Below are 22,488 nucleotides of genomic sequence, written 5' to 3'. Positions count from 1 at the left end.
ATGGACAAGTAAACTAAGTTTAGAACAGAGCGACCCTTGATTGCCATAATGGGGAATTTGAATCCTATACTGTAGTTCAGCGTTCAGCAAACATAGCTATGGCCCATGGGCCAAATTTGGCCCACTACGTTTTTATAAATAAAGGTTGTTAGAACACAGCATTTGCACTGCTGTTCGTTCATGTATTATTTTAATGGTTCCTTTCACACTACAACAGCAGAGTTGAACAGTCGCAGAAATCATATGGCAAAAAGCAGAGAGGGAATGGGAAGATGGGCAAAGTGAGTAAACGGGAGTGGGAGATACAGGCTTCCAGTTACGAAGTGAATAAATCACTGGAATAAAAGGCACAACATAAGGAATATAGTCAGTGCTTTGTGATAGCATCATATGGTGACAGATAGTAGCTGTACTTGGGGAGAGCATAGTCTAATGTATAGAGATGTTGAAGCACTGTGTTGTACACATGAAATTAATGTAACATCATGTGTGAACTAAAATAAAAAATGAGAATACTTAGGAGCGCCTGGCTGGTTTCGGCTCAGTTCATGATCTCGTGATTCATGGGACTGAGCCCCATGCTAGGCTCTGTGCTGACAGCTTGGGATTCTCTCTCTCTCTCTCCCTCTCCCTCTCCCTCTCCCTCCCTCCCTCCCTCCCTCCCTCCCTCCCTCTCTCCCTCCCTCCCTCCCTCTCTCCCTCCCTCCCTCTCTCCCTCCCCCTCTCCCTCTCTCCCTCCCCCTCTCCCTCTCTCCCCCTCTCCCCCTGCCCTCTCTCCCCCTGCCCTGCTCTCTCTCTCTTTTTTTCTCTCTCTCAAAATAATAAACTTAAAAAAATGAAAATACCTAGAAAAAATTATAGAAACTCAATATAAGTTCCCTTTCACAATCTGAGGCACTGATCTTTTGATTATCTTTCAGCTGTTGTAAAAGGATCTAACACTCTGCATTCTTTATCACTTTATAGATCAGCCTTAAAATGGAATAGACTATACTTTAAAAAATTTTTTTTCTAATGTTTATTTTTGAGAGAGAGAGACAGAGCATGAGCTGGGGAGGGACAGAGAGAGAAGGAGACACAATCTGAAGCAGGCGCCAGGCTCTGAGTGGTCAATACAGACCCCAACACAGGGCTCGAACTCACAGACCATTAGATCATGACCTGAGCTGAAACCAGATACCCAACCAACTGAGCCACCCAGGTGCCCTTGGATGGACTATACTTTTAAGATAACGTACCTCAGCGTGCCTGGGTGGCTCAGTTGGTTAAGTGTCCAACTTCAGCTCAAGCCATGCTCTTGCGGTTTGTGGGTTCGAGCCCCACGTTGGGCTCTGTGTTGATAGCCCAGAACCTGGAGCCTGGTTCAGATTTGGTATTTCCCTCTCTCTCTACCCTTCCCCCACTCATGCTCTGTCTCTCTCTCTCTCTCTCAAAAATAAACAATAAAAAAATGTTTTTAAAAAGACAACATACCCTTAAAATCAACAACTTGATTTTATATATCTTAAATATATAGATTATCTAGCCTAAATGATCTATATTGGAATTGTCTGGGATATAGCTATGATTCCGATATTAAAGAAAAATAACTTGTCCTACAAAAAAAAATTAAAATATTTACTGTCTGGCCATTGCAGAAAACCTTTGCTAACCCTGGCTATAGTTGATTGAGAGTCACTAAAAGGTTTCAAGAAGGGAAGTGACATTCTCAGAGTTATACATTACCAATTGAGACTGCACTCATCAGTAGGATGGAGTGGGGGAGGAAGATCAATTAGAAGGCTAGTTCAGTAGTCTAGGATCTCATCCCTTGACTCCCTGACTTGTCACACCAGCCTTCCAGCAAGTCTCCCAACCAAAACGTTGAAGCTTAGAGAGTTCAGGCGGGCAGCAACAATGAGTGAAGTGCACTGAGTGTAAGAAAGTCATCTGTGCGGACAAGCTGGTAGATGGCACCACCTGACCACCTCAGGACTGCCATATGCCAGCAAGTGACAGGAAGCGCCACACACTGAGAGGCTGAGGTGCAGAGATGCCACTCTTTGTTGCTGTGCCTTCCAGTTGTGTAAGAGAGGTCAGAACGCTGACTTCTTATGTGAAGTCTCTGCATTTAAGAATGTTAGCAACTGGGGGCACCTGGGTGGCGCAGTCGGTTAAGCGTCCGACTTCGGCCAGGTCACGATCTCGCGGTCCGTGAGTTCGAGCCCCGCGTCGGGCTCTGGGCTGATGGCTCGGGGCCTGGAGCCTGCTTCTGATTCTGTGTCTTCCTCTCTCTCTGCCCCTCCCCCGTTCATGCTCTGTCTCTCTCTGTCCCAAAAATAAATAAACGTTGAAAAAAAAAATTAAAAAAAAAAAAAAAAAGAATGTTAGCAACTGAATTCAAAGTTACTTAAACCTCCTGTGGCTGATGAAAACTGAATCTCAGTTTATTTATACCCTCTGAAGTTGATCACACTGCAAGACCTCTGCTTTGCAGTCTCTTCCCACGTGATTTCTAAAACCCTGATTCTGTGTCAGTTTCCTATGAGAAAGTCTGAGTGGTCTAGACAGAAGGCCAAACCAGTCACGGCATTCCTTAAGTCAGAGCCTAATCCAGACCAAGACCCTAACTCTCTTCAATTCTATAAAGGCTGAAAGAGGTGCAGAATCTGCAGGAGAAAAGTTTGAAGCTAGCAAAGATTGGTTCGTGAGATTTCTGGAAAGAAATCATCTCCATAACTTAAAAGTATGAGGTGAAGCAGCAAGGGCTGATGTGGAAGCTATAGCAAGTTATCTAGAAGAGCTAGCTGAGATCATTAATGAAGGTGGCTATGCTAAACCACAAGTTTTGAATGTAGACAACAATCTTCTGTTGGAAAAAAAGATGCCATCTAGAACTTTCATAGCTTGAGAAGAAAAGTCAGTACCTGGCTTCAAAGCAGAAACTGACTCTCTTGTTGGGGGCTTATGCAGTTGGTGACTCTAAGTTGAAGGCGATGTTCACTTACCATTCTGAACATCCTAGGACCCTTAAGAACTGTGCCATATCTGCTCTATCTGTGCTCTATAAATGGAACAACAAAGCCTGGATGATAGCACATCTTTTACCAAAATGGTTTGCTGAATATTTTAAGCCTGCCGTTGAGACGTACTGCTTAGAAAAAAAGATTCCTTTCAAAATATGACTGTTCGTTGACAATTCACGCAGTCACTCAAGAGCTCTGATGGAGATGTACACTGAGATGAATGTTGTTTTCATACCTGATAACAACATCCATTCTGCAGCCCATGGATGAAGGAGTCATTTCAACTTCCAAGTTTTATTATTTAAGAAATATATGTTATAAGTCTTTAGCTGTCATAGATAGCTGAGGGATCTGGAGAAAGTATACTGAAAACTTTCTGGAAGGGATTCATTATGTAGATGTCATTAAGAACATTCATGATTCATGGAAAGAAGTCAAAATATCAACATGAACAGGAGTTTGGAAGAAGTTGATTCCTGCCCTCATGGATGACTTTGAGGATTCAAGACTTCAGTGGAGGAAGCTGCTGAAAATTTGGTGGAAATAGCAAGAGGACTAGAACTAAAAGCAGAGCCTGAAGACGTGACTGAATGGCTGTAATCTCATGATAGAGTTTTAATACATGAGGAGTTGCTTCTTTCGGATGAGCAAAGAAAGTGTTTCTTGAGATGGAATCTACTTTTGAAAAAAATCGTGTGAAGATTGTTGAAATGACAACTAAGGATTTAGAAAATTATGTAACCTTAGTTGATAAAATGATAGCAAGGCTTGAGAGGATTTGATTCAACTTTGGAAGAAGTTCTACTGTGGGTAAAATGCTATCAAACAGCATTGCATGCTACAGAGAAGCCATCCATGAAAAGAAGAGTCAGTTGATATAGCAGACTTCATTGTTGTCTTATTTAAAAAAAAATTGCCATAGCCACCCCAACCTTCAGCAATTACCACCTTGGTCAGTCAGTGGCCATCAACCTTGAAGCAAGACCCTCCACCAGCAAAAAGATTACAGCTCACTGAAAGCTCAGATAGGTAGCATGTTTTAGCAATAAAGTATTATTTAATTAAGGTATATACGTTTTTTAGACGTAATGTTATCACTCAATAGACTGACATATAGTGTAAACATAACTTTAATTTTCATTGTGAAGCCAAAAAATTCATGTGACTCTCTTTATTGCAACATTCGCTTATTACAGTGGTGTTGAACAAAACCTGCAGTATCTCCAAGGTGTGCCTGTAGCTTCTCTTATTTTATTTGGTTGAGAAATTTTTGCCATACCTACACCAAAGTTGAGCTTCTAGAGGAATTCTGGGAAGATGGCGGCGTAGGAGGACGCTGGGCTCACCGCGCATCCTGCTGATCACTTAGATTCCACCTACACCTGCCTAAATAACCCAGAAAACCGCCAGAGGATTAGCAGAACAGAGTCACCGGACCCAAGTGCAGACGAGAGGCCCACGGAAGAGGGTAGGAAGGGCGGGAGGCGGTGCGCGCTCCACGGACTGGCCGGAGGGAGCCGGGGCGGAGGGGCGGCTCGCCGGCCAAGCAGAGCCCCCGAGTCCGGCTTGCAAAAGCGGAGGGGCCTGACGGACTGTGTTCCGACAGCAAGCGCGACTTAGCGTCTGGGAGGTCATAAGTTAACAGCTCTGCTCGGAAAGCGGGAAGGCTGGAGGACAAAGGGAGGGTGAGCTGCGGAGCCCCCGGACTACAGAGCTCAGTTTGGCGGGGAACAAAGGCGCTCGCCAGCGCCATCTCCCCCGCCCATCCCCCAGCCAAAATCCCAAAGGGAACCGGCTCCAGCCAAGGAAATTGCTCGCTCCGCGCGAACACCCAACTCTGTGCTTCTGCGGAGCCAAACCTCCGGCAGCGATCTGACTCCCTCCGGCTGCCACAGGGCCCCTCCTGAAGTGGATCACCTAAGGAGAAGCGAGCTAAGCCTGCCCCCCCTGCCGCCGTGCACCTTGCCTTCCCACCCCAGCTAATACGCCAGATCCCCAGCATCACAAGCCTGGCAGTGTGCAAGTAGCCCAGACGGGCCACGCCACCCCACAGTGAATCCCGCCCCTAGGAGAGGGGAAGAGAAGGCACACACCAGTCTAACTGTGGCCCCAGCGGTGGGCTGGGGGCAGACATCAGGTCGGACTGCGGCCCCGTTCACCAACTCCAGTTATACACCACAGCACAGGGGAAGTGCCCTGCAGGCCCTCACCACACCAGGGACTATCCAAAATGACCAAGCGGAAGAATTCCCCTCAGAAGAATCTCCAGGAAATAACAACAGCTAATGAGCTGATCAAAAAGGATTTAAATAATATAACAGAAAGTGAATTTAGAATAATAGTCATAAAATTAATCGCTGGGCTGGAAAACAGCATACAGGACAGCAGAGAATCTCTTGCTACAGACATCAGGGGACTAAGGAACAGTCACGAGGAGCTGAAAAACGCTTTAAAGGAAATGGAAAACAAAATGCAAACCACCACGGCTCGGATGGAAGAGGCAGAGGAGAGAATAGGTGAACTAGAAGATAAAGTTATGGAAAAAGAGGAAGATGAGAAAAAGAGAGATAAAAAAATCCAGGAGTATGAGGGGAAAATTAGAGAACTAAGTGATACACTAAAAAGAAATAATCTACGCATAATTGGTATCCCAGAGGAGGAAGAGAGAGGGAAAGGTGCTGAAGGGGTACTTGAAGAAATAATAGCTGAGAACTTCCCTGAACTGGGGAAGGAAAAAGGCATTGAAATCCAAGAGGCACAGAGAACTCCCTTCAGACGTAACTTGAATCGATCTTCTGCACGACATATCATAGTGAAACTGGCAAAATACAAGGATAAAGAGAAAATTCTGAAAGCAGCAAGGGGTAAACGTGCCCTCACATATAAAGGGAGACCTATAAGACTCGTGAATGATCTCTCTTTTGAAACTTGGCAGGCCAGAAAGAATTGGCACGAGATTTTCAGGGTGCTAGACAGCAAAAATATGCAGCCGAGAATCCTTTATCCAGCAAGTCTGTCATTTAGAATAGAAGGAGAGATAAAGGTCTTCCCAAACAAACAAAAACTGAAGGAATTTGTCACCACTAAACCAGCCCTACAAGAGATCCTAAGGGGGACCCTGTGAGACAAAGTACCAGAGACATCACTACAAGCATAAAACATACAGACATCACAATGACTCTAAACCCGTATCTTTCTATAATAACACTGAATGTAAATGGATTAAATGCGCCAACCAAAAGACATAGGGTATCAGAATGGATAAAAAAACAAGACCCATCTATTTGCTGTCTACAAGAGACTCATTTTAGACCTGAGGACACCTTTAGATTCAGAGTGAGGGGATGGAGAACTATTTATCATGCTACTGGAAGCCAGAAGAAAGCTGGAGTAGCCATACTTATATCAGACAAACTAGACTTTAAATTAAAGGCTATAACAAGAGATGAAGAAGGACATTATATAATAGTTACAGGGTCTATCCATCAGGAAGAGCTAACAATTATAAATGTCTATGCGCCGAATACCGGAGCCCCCAAATATATAAAACAATTACTCATAAACAGAAGCAACCTTATTGATAAGAATGTGGTAATTGCTGGGGACTTTAACACCCCACTAACAGAAATGGATAGATCATCTAGACACACGGTCAATAAAGAAACAAGGGCCCTGAATGAGACACTGGATCAGATGGACTTGACAGATATATTTAGAACTCTGCATCCCAAAGCAACAGAATATACTTTCTTCTCGAGTGCACATGGAACATTCTCCAAGATAGATCATATACTGGGTCACAAAACAGCCCTTCATAAGTTTACAAGAATTGAAATTATACCATGCATACTTTCAGACCACAATGCTATGAAGCTTGAAATCAACCACAGGAAAAAGTCTGGAAAACCTCCAAAAGCATGGAGGTTAAAGAACACCCTACTAACGAATGAGTGGGTCAACCAGGCAATTAGAGAAGAAATCAAAAAATATATGGAAACAAACGAAAATGAAAATACAACAATCCAAACGCTTTGGGACGCAGCGAAGGCAGTCCTGAGAGGAAAATACATTGCAATCCAGGCCTATCTCAAGAAACAAGAAAAATCCCAAATACAAAATCTAACAGCACACCTAAAGGAAATAGAAGCAGAACAGCAAAGGCAGCCTAAACCCAGCAGAAGAAGAGAAATAATAAAGATCAGAGCAGAAATAAACAATATAGAATCTAAAAAAACTGTAGAGCAGATCAATGAAACCAAGAGTTGGTTTTTTGAAAAAATAAACAAAATTGATACACCTCTGGACAGGCTTCTCAAAAAGAAAAGGGAGATGACCCAAATAGATAAAATCATGAATGAAAATGGAATGATTACAACCAATCCCTCAGAGATACAAACAATTATCAGGGAATACTATGAAAAATTATATGCCAACAAATTGGACAACCTGGAAGAAATGGACAAATTCCTGAACACCCACACTCTTCCAAAACTCAATCAGGAGGAAAGAGAAAGCTTGAACAGACCCATAACCAGCGAAGAAATTGAATCGGTTATCAAAAATCTCCCAACAAATAAGAGTCCAGGACCAGATGGCTTCCCAGGGGAGTTCTACCAGACGTTTAAAGCAGAGATAATACCTATCCTTCTCAAGCTATTCCAAGAAATAGAAAGGGAAGGAAAACTTCCAGACTCATTCTATGAAGCCAGTATTACTTTGATTCCTAAACCAGACAGAGACCCAGTAAAAAAAGAGAACTACAGGCCAATATCCCTGATGAATATGGATGCCAAAATTCTCAATAAGATACTAGCAAATCGAATTCAACAGCATATAAAAAGAATTATTCACCATGATCAAGTGGGATTCATTCCTGGGATGCAGGGCTGGTTCAACATTCGCAAAGCAATCAACGTGATACATCACATTAACAAAAAAAAAGAGAAGAACCATATGATCCTGTCAATCGATGCAGAAAAGGCCTTTGACAAAATCCAGCACCCTTTCTTAATAAAAACCCTTGAGAAAGTCGGGATAGAAGGAACATACTTAAAGATCATAAAAGCCATTTATGAAAAGCCCACAGCTAACATCATCCTCAACGGGGAAAAACTGAGAGCTTTTTCCCTGAGATCAGGAACACGACAGGGATGCCCACTCTCACCGTTGTTGTTTAACATAGTGCTGGAAGTTCTAGCATCAGCAATCAGACAACAAAAGGAAATCAAAGGCATCAAAATTGGCAAAGATGAAGTCAAGCTTTCGCTTTTTGCAGATGACATGATATTATACATGGAAAATCCGATAGACTCCACCAAAAGTCTGCTAGAACTGATACATGAATTCAGCAAAGTTGCAGGATACAAAATCAATGTACAGAAATCAGTTGCATTCTTATACACTAACAATGAAGCAACAGAAAGACAAATAAAGAAACTGATCCCATTCACAATTGCACCAAGAAGCATAAAATACCTAGGAATAAATCTAACCAAAGATGTAAAGGATCTGTATGCTGAAAACTATAGAAAGCTTATGAAGGCAATTGAAGAAGATTTAAAGAAATGGAAAGACATTCCCTGCTCATGGATTGGAAAAATAAATATTGTCAAAATGTCAATACTACCCAAAGCTATCTACACATTCAATGCAATCCCAATCAAAATTGCACCAGCATTCTTCTCGAAACTAGAACAAGCAATCCTAAAATTCATATGGAACCACAAAAGGCCCCGAATAGCCAAAGGAATTTTGAAGAAGAAGACCAAAGCAGGAGGCATCACAATCCCAGACTTCAGCCTCTACTACAAAGCTGTCATCATCAAGACAGCATGGTATTGGCACAAAAACAGACACACAGACCAATGGAATAGAATAGAAACCCCAGAACTAGACCCACAAACATATGGCCAACTCATCTTTGACAAAGCAGGAAAGAACATCCAATGGAAAAAAGACAGCCTCTTTAACAAATGGTGCTGAGAGAACTGGACAGCAACATGCAGAAGGTTGAAACTAGACCACTTTCTCACACCATTTACAAAAATAAACTCAAAATGGATAAAGGACCTAAATGTGAGACAGGAAACCATCAGAACCTTAGAGGAGAAAGCAGGAAAAGACCTCTCTGACCTCAGCCGTAGCAATCTCTTACTCGACACATCCCCAAAGGCAAGGGAATTAAAAGCAAAAGTGAATTACTGGGACCTTATGAAGATAAAAAGCTTCTGCACAGCAAAGGAAACAACCAACAAAACTAAAAGGCAACCAACGGAATGGGAAAAGATATTTGCAAATGACATATCGGACAAAGGGCTAGTATCTAAAATCTATAAAGAGCTCACCAAACTCCACACCCGAAAAACAAATAACCCAGTGAAGAAATGGGCAGAAAACATGAATAGACACTTCTCTAAAAAGACATCCAGATGGCCAACAGGCACATGAAAAGATGTTCAGCGTCGCTCCTTATCAGGGAAATACAAATCAAAACCACACTCAGGTATCACCTCACGCCAGTCAGAGTGGCCAAAATGAACAAATCAGGAGACTATAGATGCTGGAGAGGATGTGGAGAAACGGGAACCCTCTTGCACTGTTGGTGGGAATGCAAATTGGTGCAGCCGCTCTGGAAAGCAGTATGGAGGTTCCTCAGAAAATTAAAAATAGACCTACCCTATGACCCAGCAATAGCACTGCTAGGAATCTACCCAAGGGATACAGGAGTACTGATGCATAGGGGCACTTGTACCCCAATGTTCATAGCAGCACTCTCAACAATAGCCAAATTATGGAAAGAGCCTAAATGTCCATCAACTGATGAATGGATAAAGAAATTGTGGTTTATATACACAATGGAATACTACGTGGCAATGAGAAAAAATGAAATATGGCCTTTTGTAGCAACGTGGATGGAACTGGAGAGTGTGATGCTAAGTGAAATAAGCCATACAGAGAAAGACAGATACCATATGGTTTCACTCTTATGTGGATCCTGAGAAACTTAACAGGAACCCATGGGGGAGGGGAAGGGAAAAAAAAAAAAAAAGGACGTTAGAGTGGGAGAGAGCCAAAGCATAAGAGACTGTTAAAAACTGAGAACAAACTGAGGGTTGATGGGGGGTGGGAGGGAGGGGCGGGTGGGTGATGGGTATTGAGGAGGGCACCTTTTGGGATGAGCACTGGGTGTTGTATGGAAACCAATTTGTCAATAAACTTCATAAAAAAAAACAAAAAAAAAAAAACAAAGTTGAGCTTCTAGATAGGACTTTTGGAATCTGTGTTCAGATCTGAAAAATGAGAGTGAATTCTTTGGTTTGCTTTCAGGACACATCTTAATGATATTCCTGTGAGATAATACTTTGTGAATAACACCACCTACTTCACGTGTAGTCAGAAACTGTTGCCATGCATTCTTAAGAAGTTCCTTTACCTCTATGATGGGAGATTCCATAATGGCTATCCTTTATTGACCATTTGCTCTATACCTGGTATACTGTTTTGCATATATTCATTTAATCTTCACAATAATAGGATGTGGTTGATTTTAATCTCAATTTTATAGATAAAGAAACTGAAACTGAAATTTAGAAAAATCGATTAACTTGCTCTAAGTCTTTTAATAACTGCCAGAGTTAGAATTGGAATCAAGTCTAGCTGATGCTGAAGCTCCTTGCACCAAGCTGTGTCTTCTCCCAATCCTTTGTGACTTTCAAGAATGCCCTTTGAAAAGGAGATGATAAAATGGAAGGTGAATGTTTGGAGAAGAGCAGGGTAGAATCACTGAGATCAGAGTTGTCCTGGGAAGTCCAGGGTGTATGTGACTGCCTGTAGTCTACAGAGCAGCCACTGACCAGTAGTAAAAGGTTTGCAGTGGGGAAAGAACCTTAGGTTGGCTCCTCTCCTTCCTGCCTCTACACCCCCAACCGCTACCATTGCCCCGACATCCAGAGAACATGGAGAGAGGCTCCAAGGGATCTGGGCGTTGGGGAAGGGCATTGCTGAGCAGGAGCATGGTAGAAGCCCAACTTTGAAGCAAGAGACCAGAATTCTCAACGGGAAAATGAACTACTAAAGCAAAAGATGACCCCCAAAAGCTCCCTAGAAGGTAGGGGGCATGGAAGGAAATAGTAACTCCAAACCATTTCATTGAAACCGTCACTGATGGGTGTGCTTTTGAAAGCAAATCTTTCTGGAGAGAAGCCAAGAAGAGAAGATTCTGCAAACTGGGACCTCATTACAGCACCATCATCTTGGTTTGCAAATGCCCTACTAGTCGGAGTCTCCAATGCAGTCTGACCTGGATTTGATCCTTTCAGCGCATTCTCCTCTTGTGCGGGTACAGTCTTAGTTACTGCTGCAAACACAAATGTTTAGTGTGTGGTGTGGCGTATACACTCAGACCTATGTCAGCGTTGAGAAGCACCCATTCCTGGGCAGCTCTGAAGATGTATTTCTTAGGCTATATAAATCACTACTCATCTTTGTCTCATTTTTATTTCTTTTCTGATGCTCAGGTCAGCATGTCGAATTCATCGTAGCTAACTTGTACATGTGGGCAGAGAGATTGGATTACCAACCATGTGTTTTAAGTAAATTGTGTAAAATTAGCTAAGTAAAGAAGTAAGGCACTCAACTATTTCTTTGATATTAAGCAAGTATGTGAGTAATATTGAGCAAAAGATTTTTATCGGAGGCCCTAAAGATAAAGCACATTCAATTTTTTTTTTATGTTTGGGTTGCTGGATCTTTACTTAATCTTTAAAAAATATTTTTGAAAAAATTTTGAAAATAAAGAAACATACAAAAGATAATACAACACACCCATATTCCCACCACGTGGAAGTAGCTATTAACATTTTGCCACATATTCAATATTTTGTAATTTAAAAAATGAAGCATTGGGGCGCCTGGGTGGCGCAGTCGGTTAAGCGTCCGACTTCAGCCAGGTCACGATCTCGCAGTCCGTGAGTTCGAGCCCCGCATCAGGCTCTGGGCTGATGGCTCAGAGCCTGGAGCCTGTTTCCGATTCTGTGTCTCCCTCTCTCTCTGCCCCTCCCCCGTTCATGCTCTGTCTCTCTCTGTCCCAAAAATAAATAAAAACATTGAAAAAAAAATTAAAAAAAAAAATAAATAATAAATAAAAAATGAAGCATTACAGATAAAAGTGAAATTTTATTTGACATGTTACCTCCCAATGCCATTCTCATCTTCCGTGTTACTAGTGATAAACTCTATCATGAAACCAGTGAGTGGCTTTCCACTCTCTGTATACATACAGGCAGATGTTTGTATGTATGTTTATACACACATGCAGGCATCTATGAACAATATGGTTTTGCGGGTACTGTTTACATATGTGCACAGTGTAGCAGACTGCATGCTTGGTAACAACAGTAGGAAACCTATAGTGAGTGATTATGCTGTGCCTGGAGCTGCGCAAGAGAGAGTCTCCATCCTTTCAGTGACTCTTTGAAGCAGCACTGTTGTTGTTATCCTCCTTTTAGAAAATGAAGGTGCACAGAGGTTACTTGCCCAGGGTCACACAGCTGATTAATGGTGGGGCTAAGAATTAGTCCCACCATCACGGTCTGGAGCCCGAGCCCTTGACCATCATGCTAGATGGCCTCTTCGCTGTATTACTCTGCAGAATTCTTCACTCTCTCAATATCATGTTTTGGATATCTGTAATTGTTGATTTTGTAAATCTGGTTTATTTCTTTTCACAGTTGTGTTGTAAATCTGGTTTATTTCTTTTCACAGTTGTACCATACTCCGTTAAGTGAGTATAGTATATAAGCAGCATTGCATGGGGGTCAGGACCTGTAAAATAGGAATAGTGAAAATATCGACCTCACAAGGCTGGGTGAGAATTAAATGGTTTAATTCAAATAAAGCAGGTAGAGTAGTACGTGGTACCGAGCAAGCATCCAATAAATGTTAGCTGGTATTACTTGCTATTATCATCTATCCATTATTCTAATGAACATAATCACTAGGTTGTTTCCAGTTTTTCATTATTGCATATATTGCTCCAGAGAAAGCCCTGTGTCTGTATACGAAGGTTTCATTTGGTTATCTCCCTAGAAGAGGAATTGATGACTCGTAGGGAGTGCATGTTCTTAGTTAAACCTGGTATTGCCAGAGCCAGCTATACTAATCTCCACTCCTCCCTAAATGCACTGTGCAGAGGTTCCCTTCTCCCCACAGCCTCAGTAAGAGTTGATATTATCTGACTGCTGGATGTGCAAATTTGATGACATAATTCATATACTATGAAGTCCACCCTTGTTAAAGTGTGCAAGTCAGTAGTTTTTAGTATCTTCACCAGTATGTGCATCCATCACAACTACCTAATTCTAAGAGAAACCCCTTAACCCGTTAGCAGTCATCCCCACTGTCCCCCATGCCGACCCCTACTTGCTCATCTGCTTTCTTTCTCTGTAGATTTGCCTACTCTGGACATTTCCTATAAGTGGAATCATGTGCTTTGTGAATTGTTGAGGTTCATCCGTGCTGTAGCATGTATCAGAACTTCACTCTTGGGGCGCCTGGGTGGCTCAGTCGGTTAAGCGTCCGACTTCAGCTCAGGTCACAATCTCGCGGTCCGCGAGTTCGAGCCCCACGTCGGGCTCTGGGCTGACGGCTCAGAGCCTGGAGCCTGCTTCCGATTCTGTGTCTCCCTCTCTCTGTGACCCTCCCCCGTTCATGCTGTGTCTCTCTCTGTCTCAAAAATAAATAAATGTTAAAAAAAAAAAATTAAAAAAAAAAAAAAAAAAAGAACTTCACTCTTTTTCATGGCCCAGCAGTACTCCACTGTGTGAACGTACTGCATTTTGTTCGTCTGTTTCGGTTGTTTCTACCCCTGGCCATTATGGATAACATTGCTATAAACATTTATATGAAAATTTTGGTATGAACATATATTTTCCTTGTATTGGATATACATACATATTTATATACCCAGCCATGGAATTGCTTGGTCCTTTGGTAACTATGCTTACCATATTGAGAATCTGACAAAGTGGCTGCACCATTTTTCAGTCCCTTTAGCCATGTCTGAGGGCTCCAATTGCTCCACATCCGTACTTCTGACATTTGCTACTTTCTTTTTAATTCTCACCATCCTAGGGGATATGCAAATATCTCGTGGTTTTGATTAGCATTGCCCTGATGACTAATGATATTGAGCATGTTTTCATCGGCTTAGTAGCCTTCGTATGTCATCTTTGGCCTATTTTTTCATTGGGCAGTTTGCCTTTTTATTGGAGTTATTGGAGTTCTCCGTGTGTGTGTGTGTGTGTGTGTGTGTGTGTGTGTGTGTGTGTGTGTATTCTGAATATAGGTCCCTTATCAGATACATGATTTACAAATATTTTCTTCCATCTTGTGGGTTGTCTTTTCACTTTCTTGATATGAATTGGTATATTTTAATATTTGTAGTTTTCATATGTTTCCTCAAACTTGAGTTTTCAAAGTTGTCTATTATCTGCTGACTGGATCACAAGCCAGAGAGCCCATGTAAGTGTCTACTCAAAGTAAAGTGTATGCATCTAGTATTCCCCAGATCAGAAGACGCTCCTGCATTGGTCACAGAAACAGACTTTCTGAAGTCATCTATGTGAGCCTCTCAGCCAGTGAAGGAAAGTCAGTTTTAATAACGTAGAAAACATGCCTGCACACCTAATTAGTGTTTGAATTTGATAATCAAAGGCACTGAGAAACCATTCCTTGTATTTCCAAACTGCCAGTTGGTTAAAATTCAAAAGCATTTGGATTCCTGTTTAACCTGGCCTCTTCCTTTCTTTTTTTTTCTTTCTCCTCCTCCTCTCTTCACCTCCTCCTCCCTCCCCCCTCCCTGTTTTGATTTCAGATTGAAAATGGCTCAGGAATCCGTCAGCAAGTTGACGTCAGAGAAGAAAGTGGAGACGAAGAAAATCAATCCCACAGCTAGTCTGGTGAGATGCATTTTTCAGCCTAACCTCAAGATTTTTCATTATAACTGAGGTGTATCCAGGAATGTGTCTGAATTTAAAGGACAAAACTCAGAGGAATGAGCAGTATCCAGATTCTCAGTCCCCATCGCAGATTAGTTTAGGTAAGAAAGAATATAGGGGAGCAGGGAGCGAGGAGCAAAACACAGTTTCTTGTGTTCTCCCAGCAGACTCAACAAAGATGGTTTCCCGGTGGAGCGAATTTAGTCACTTGCCATTTTACACCCTTCCACACCCCATGCCGACATCCCCCTTATCTCAAAGCGCCTTTGTCCCAAAATGTTGAGGCATTTAAGAAAGGGGTAGAGATTATGCTCTTTAGATAACTGGGAAAAGCGAGATGCAAAAAGATACAGCCTACCTAGGATCACTTCCCAAATGGATAACAAAAACCTGGCACAGAGTCTTGGTGCCTGACATCCTCCCTGGCCTCGAGACCTGGAGTCTAGTCTGTGAGGGGAAATTGTCCTCCATAGTCCCATTCGGGAAGGTTCACAGTGTAGCTCTACCTATACGTTAGAAACAGTAGTCAGAATAGCTAAATGGTTAGGAACTCAAGGTGTCAGGGTTCAAATCCCAGCTTAGCCACTTACTAGTTGTAAACCCTGAGTGAAATCACTTTGCTTCTTTCTTTTTGGTAAAAAGAGAGAAATAATATTTCTTTTGCTTTAGGGTTATCTTGAGGAAACTGAGAGATGTACAAAGTGCCTGATAATAAGAGCTTAAAAATGTTAGCTGTTTTTCTTGTCATTACAAATTTTGGCAGCATTAGTTGGCCCTGCCCTGGAGAACAGCAATGAGTGTTCTCTCTTGAAGAGAACACTCTCCTCAGTTTGATTTTCAGACCCTACCTTCTCTGTCTCCTGGTGTCCCACAGCTACTCATTTTTATCTTTTTCAGGTACTTGTACCATTTGCCAGCTACTTAAAATTTTTTGGCCATCTAAGTGAAATTTCATTTTATTAAAGCAAGATTTTTTACGTTGATTGATTGTGGTATCTCTCATAACAACCCTATCAGGAGCTAAATGAATGTTGGGTGAGAAGTGGGGAAGTCAGAGTCATTGGACTCGATCAGGGAAAGCCTCAGTCAGAGCACATAGCTCCCCCCACAATGGGCACATCCTCTGTGCCCATTTGACAACGTATTCGTTACCTGCACTTGTATGATTTTTGGTGGCAGTGAGGTCAACCCTGATTTTTGTCTTCCTCCTTGGTCAGCCTCTACCCCTTTCACCAGCCCTCTTGTTTGGGCCTCTGTCTTGACTTTTACAGCCAAACCTTATTTCTAGAGGCACAGAATGGACTCAGCCCTGTCAGTGGGTTTAGTGTGGAAATTTTTTTAATAGGTGACCTCCACTGTGAGTTAGCTCCCAGTTGTGATCTTCAACTTATCTTTTGTTGTTGTTTATTTGGGTGGAAATTAGGCAAGAGCTTGCAAACTGATTCCTTATTCAACTTCATAGGTCAAAGTTGAGATCAAAACGCAGGATGGGTGTTTAGAAATCACCAGCGTAAGTTTACATGTAGGCCAGTTTAGTAATTCAATGTGTCGCATCTCATAGATCACAAGCAGATGAGGATCTGCTCCCAAGAGGCCTCTCTGTGCAAAACAGTACACCTCTTCCATTTCTTTTTTTTAGCCTTTTATTTGCCCACCTGAAGAGCAGACAGACCCATTCTCACTATGCTTAGTATTTTACTCCTCTGAAGTCCTAGAAACAGTGAGGGCCCATGTTCTGTTGTGTGGTTTCTTATTTGTATTCATATCTTGCCAGTGCACTTTGATGTCCTTCTTTAGAAGGCTGTCCCTGGGAAGGAAGCTCTGGGGGAGCAGAGAAGAACATCCATGGCAAATAGGAGCTTCCTCCCTGCTGTGTGGATTAAATCTGCTCATCTTCCCTTCTACACGGCCTTTGTTTAGTATTGCCAAGTTGACCGTGTGCAGATGGTTTCAACTTGGAAATGGTGATTTGTTTCATATCTAGCCTCTTCCGAAACGATTTCGTAGGCATTCCCTATTTCCATGAATAGACTGAGCACTGGGGTAGGAGGAGTCTTTGAGTGACACTGCAACATTAGGACCTTTGTCACAGAGGAAGAGAACAGCACAGCCTAGCATGGTGAAAGGTCAGTATTTTAGGTGGATATAATTGATTGATTAGCTGGTTATTCATTGTTTGTTTTTGGAAAGTAACAGTAATAGGGTGGGAGGAGTAGGTAACTGAGGATTTCTGGAAAGAGGGATAGAATGACTCGCATTTCTCGGGCATTGAGTACAACACTGTTCATCATTTTAGACCAACGCTTTGATAAATTTACCAAAATCTGAGAAAGATAAAAATTTAGAAAAAAGAATGATAATAAACTCATTTTTCCCCCTCAAAAAACAGAAGGAAAGACTGCGTCAGAAGGAAGCCAGTGTGACCACCAACTAATACAGAGACATATGAAAATGATGGCAACGCGATGTATTTTCTTTCATGGTCCTTTGCAACACCGGTGCTGCAGGAAGTTCTTGAAAGATACGTCACCAAATGTTTGTTTTGCTCATCTCTTTCTGAGGTCATTGCAGTGAGCACCCCGTGCCTTTTTAAGGAAGTCCCCTGTTAGGCCACAGGAACAATGAGAAACTGTTTACAGGACCATTGCAGGAATATTGATTATTGTCTCTTTAGAGGTCCAGAGTCACTCCATTACAGGACCAGAAGAAATACCAAGATTTTCCAAGTATCTTTAAAAGCGGTGATTTCAAGCTTTCTAACCAAAGCTTGATATATATAAACTCATGACAGAAGAAAAGGATCTTTTATGACAATTGCCGTGCAAGAACTTAAGCCTTGATCTTTGCATACTGCTGCTTTGACAATTGATCTTAATTTTCATCCTGTTCCAGGAAGATCCTGAAGCACCTTTCTCACCAAAAATGTGGAGCTTACCAAAACTATATTTAAGAGGTCCAAGACTATGTATTTTCCAGAAGAGAGAAATGGTTATTTGTTTGTTGTTGTTGTTGTTGTTGTTGTTGTTATTCATATAATTGAAAGGATAGAAGATGGAATTATACATGGGTGGAAAAGAAATTATGATACAAGGAGTTGACATCAGCTATTAAGCAAGACCCATTCTTTTGTTTTTATAGAAGCTTGCTGTGGTTTCCTTGCCCAGCAGAAATTCTGCACCCTAACTTCTGGAAAAAACAGGGATAACCAAGCCAGCACAGGCTTGGAGGTCAAAGTACCTGCTTGGGCAAGCGATCCAGTAACAGCAGACTTGACATTTCAGACTGTTCGTGAGTGGATAAGGCCACGGTGACATTGAGCTCAGCTCTGCATCGTGTTCTGGGACTGTGTGCATGTGGCTGTACCTCTCCCACCAACCTCAGGAGGCAGTTTCCAGACAGGAGAGCAAATGCGACTTTCAGTCTTTCACCATGACCTCAACCAACAGGCCTGTGACCTAGGCTGTAGCAAGTCTTTGATGTCAAAAAAATTAAGAGCATAAAAAAAGTTCTTTACATCAAAATAAAAGAAGATGATTACATTAATATTAAGCTTTGAGTGGAATATCACACACAGGCAGCTCTTTCTGACCCTGGGAGCCCATAAGACCACTACCCCTTGAGTCATAAGGGAAATGATCTTGGATCTCTCCCCTGCCGCTTTTTTCCTTATGCCACCTCTCTTTGAATCTATCTTGTGAGAGGAGAAGAGAAAGGACTGGACGTGAATTGAGAATAATATCAAAGACTATCCATTTTGGGCCTTGAAGGGAAAGAGGTCTAAGCCTTCTCCTTCAGTTGGTGGAGGACAGTCTAGAGGGGGGTGAGAACCTTAAAACCCTTCCTGATCGGGCTGCCATCTGTAGCCTTGCCCCTTAACCCAGGCTCTTCCCAGAACCTCTCAACTTGCTAGGTGCCTGAGTGTCCACCCAGGACTGCCTGCCAATCATCAGCCCCCTCAGGGACCCCCTAATATAATCAGCTAATTAAATCAGCACTGTATCCACAGTCAGGATCAAATCAAATCACAGAAGCCATATTTGTTCAGGTGCTAACCACCTTCTCTAATAATTCAAAAGAAAGGAAAATGGGAGCACGGTTGGGGTTTTTCGTTTGTTTTTGTTTTTCCGATTCAAAATAAGAGATGAGACCAGCAAAACCAAAAGGCTGGTAAAGAACTTCCATTACTAAAAGGAGTTGCTTATGAGCAAGAAACTTTTCATGCTGCTTTCTTATGTTGTTTCTGTTCATTTTCACTTAACGCTGAGGAAAATCTAAGGAATTCATCGATTTAAAACAAATTCCACTTACAGTCATCCTGTGCCCTGTGACATTCCTTCTAGTATTATCATGCAAAAGAAAAGTGCCTGTTTTGTCCTTGCCTTGGGGATCAACTTTGAGTTCAGTGAGATCATGTCTAGATCCTCATGGGTCCCCACAGAGTTGATGAACGAGAGCAGCAGGGACTTTCAATGGAGTCACTGTGGTCCACTTCAGGTCTCTAAGGAAGATGCTCACAAGAAAATCACTGACAGTAAACAGGACTGTCACTATGGCCACACAACCCTGTAAGAACATGCTCTCAGGGAACCAATGCTGAAGAAGGAGGAGTGGAAACATTTAATGTGATACAAAAATGCAGCCCAAGTTGGATTCAGTCCACATGGACAGAGTCGAAATTGGCAGTAAAATACCTATTTCTAAAGATTGTACTTTGCCTGCTCTGTTGGGGAAACCTGGTGATTCTGTCACACTACTCAAATATAGTAAGTTATTGTATCAAGACACTAGGTCAGAATCTCCATTATTCTCACCCATTTTCAATCCTGCATTTTGTATCTGGATGCCGCCTCCCAAGTTCACACATGTACTGTGGTGTTGGCACAGCCTTTGTTTCTAACGTAAGTTGATGCTCAGTAAAGGTTTGCATGAGCTTGTTCAAGTTGGGCCATCTAAAACAACCTGGAGCCCCTTGAAATAACCCCCCTAAAATGCAACTGAGATGATGTTAAATGCAACTTTTCATGGAGAGAAAGTGGTTAGTTCACCGCTTACGCAGCTTGAGCATTTTAGGCATGCGGGTGTAAGTGGCTTTTCTAAGCACAGCCTTCCCCAAACTAGAGGGAGAGTGGCCAGTGTTGCTACTCTATGTTTAAACAGATACTCATACCCAACTTTAGTAGTCAGATGCTGACAAACCTTCACTTATAAGCAACATCATCTCTTCCTAGCCAAGAGTCATTACATCCGAGAGCATAGTTGGTTGGATCACAGCTTGGTTTCTTGCATGAGTAACCTGTAATCCTCATCTAGTATACAAGTATATCATATATTACACTAAAGCATGGTATAAACATGTCAGGTAAAAGGCATCAGGCCTGTGAGGTGTCAAAGATCAGGTTAGAAGGGGGTGTGCTGTATGGCTTTTAACACAAGAGGCAGCTTAACAATCGCGGTGGGGAGGGGCACGGAAAGGGAAAAGTGTAGCCAAGCAGAAATAGATGATTATGATGATGATGGACCTGCTGCCTTTTGAATCATTGAGTTGACACCTATGATGTCTCTTCAAATGCCCACTGCAAGTACTTAGGAATAATGAAAAAAAGTATTTCTGAAATCTGGGAAGTAGAATAAGGCAACTCGGTGGTGGAAAGGTGTACTAGCCAAAACAAACTGGCAGCATGGTCAAGGAACCAATTGCCAGATTGGGTGCTAGACTTGGACCCCTGCCTGTCCCCCAATAAGCACAAGTACTGAGGCCCCCTTTGGCACCTCTTTTTTTTTCCTAAGAACCATAAGGAAAGGCATTTCCTAAATGAAAAGCTTATATGCTGCTGGTGAAGAAACTGGAAAAACTGAAGGAAGGAATAAAACTCTGTGGTGGTATTGGAAACCTTCCACAAGATATGGAAGTCATTGCTATGGTTCTTGCAAGGACCATGATTGGACGTAGCAGGAGAGACGTGTTATTTTTGGTAAATATTTGCCTGTTGGCCTGGGATTGTACATCTCTCCATAGATTATACTGTATGCAATGGGGGCCTTTTCATTTTAATTATTGCTTTCATGAATATTGTATTTTCTCACTTTCGTTTTTGCTTTTCCTTTGCCTGATGTCATGGACACAGATCATTGCACACAGCATTGCATGCAGCAGCATGACAGACAGCATCTAATCCGAATATCAAGGGGAATTAGCAGTGCAGACCTGTGAGCTTTCCCAGTAACCAGACTGTAATGTTAACAGGGAAAATTCTTCATTCCCCAACATCTTAAATCGGCTTATTTTGTAGTACTCTTCCCTCCCTCAAAGATAAAACCAACGTGGGGCTTTCTGTGTTGAGCAGAGGAAAGAAGTCCAAAATATATAGCTTCCCCCCCCAAAAAAAAATCCAAATATCGAATATTATCATTTTATAAAGCAGTTTAGATTTGTGCATAATTTTCGTTGATTCTGCCTGTTCTAATCAGAAAACAAAAAAATGACTGAAAGCTGGAAAGGAAAGAAAAAGCATCAGCAGATTTGGTAATCCACAAATTAGTTTATTAGTTTCTAAAACACACACAAAATGGACATACTGTAAATTCCAGTGTTGTGGAATTCCTGAGCACAAAAACTTGGAACAGCTGTGAGAGCTGATGAGTGTGGACAGAGTAAGAGCTGTCTGTGGCCTGCTTGAGACTTTTGCCTCAACTAGGCAATTTTTAGAGTGTGGATTCAAAAGAGTGTAGGATTGCCCTGAATAGTTTTTTAAAAGCCACATACAAGGAGAAGTAGTGTGATCCAATGGAAGAAGTAGCCAGACCATTACAACACCCTTAGTCTGGGTTCTCTGTAGAGCAGTTGAAAAATGTGTGGAACATCTGGAAGGTCGTCAAAACCACATTTCATATATTGGATATCCTACCTTTAGGAACAATTCAGCTGAAGAAAGCAAACTGAATAAAGAAATGAACTCTCATTCATGTCAGCTACTTTGTCATCATGAAGAAGTCTGCAACACAAGAGAAGTCTTGCAGCCAAACTGATAGTATTCAATATTTGAAAACTCTGAATCATTTTTAGCCTTTCCAAAATGCTCGTTACTTGTTGGGTATATTTACATTTTCTACCTATAGAGAAATCTAGCCACTTAGAAACTTCTCTGTTGTTGGTGCAAAAGTCACTTAAAGAAAAGCACCTTCAGAAACTGGCCTCAGCATAGCTGGCTGCTGCAGACTTGCCTAACAGTATTTACAACCCCATCAGCAATTGAATCCAGGCATAACTAGGCTCTGTTACTCACAGCTGTATGTGACCGAGAGGCCCATTTTGTGGCATCGCTGCACACCCGTCGGTTGTTGACACCTTATTAGAGGCACTGAATGTTAGTTTCACAATTCTTTATTTTCCTTCCCAAGGAGTGGGCAATCTACCAAACCCTCCCAAATCGACTCTTTGCTGGGAAGTAGTGAATTCAAGAGCATTTTAACATGCAAAGCGTGAAGCC

General features: G+C 42.0%; 1 protein-coding gene across 3 annotated transcripts in view; it reads left to right on the top strand.

The window, feature by feature from the left end:
- The window catches only part of FMN1 (formin 1), a 391,346-nt gene extending 373,140 nt beyond the window's left edge, over nucleotides 1-18,206 (top strand). For all 3 annotated transcript variants that reach the window (XM_047075353.1, XM_047075352.1, XM_047075354.1), the window contains 2 exons: nucleotides 14,878-14,962; nucleotides 17,391-18,206. In XM_047075353.1, the coding sequence (XP_046931309.1) occupies nucleotides 14,878-14,962; nucleotides 17,391-17,435 (130 nt within the window). In that variant the 3' untranslated portion in view covers nucleotides 17,436-18,206. The remainder of the gene's footprint in view (nucleotides 1-14,877; nucleotides 14,963-17,390) is intronic.
- The last annotated feature ends 4,282 nt before the right edge of the window (nucleotides 18,207-22,488 follow it).

The sequence above is a fragment of the Lynx rufus genome, unplaced genomic scaffold, assembly GCF_022079265.1.
Source record: "Lynx rufus isolate CCGP_SWC_20201006 ecotype Redwood Valley unplaced genomic scaffold, mLynRuf1.p SCAF_13, whole genome shotgun sequence".
Taxonomy (NCBI): Eukaryota; Metazoa; Chordata; class Mammalia; order Carnivora; family Felidae; genus Lynx; species Lynx rufus.
This window is presented reverse-complemented; position numbering and strand designations above follow the sequence as displayed.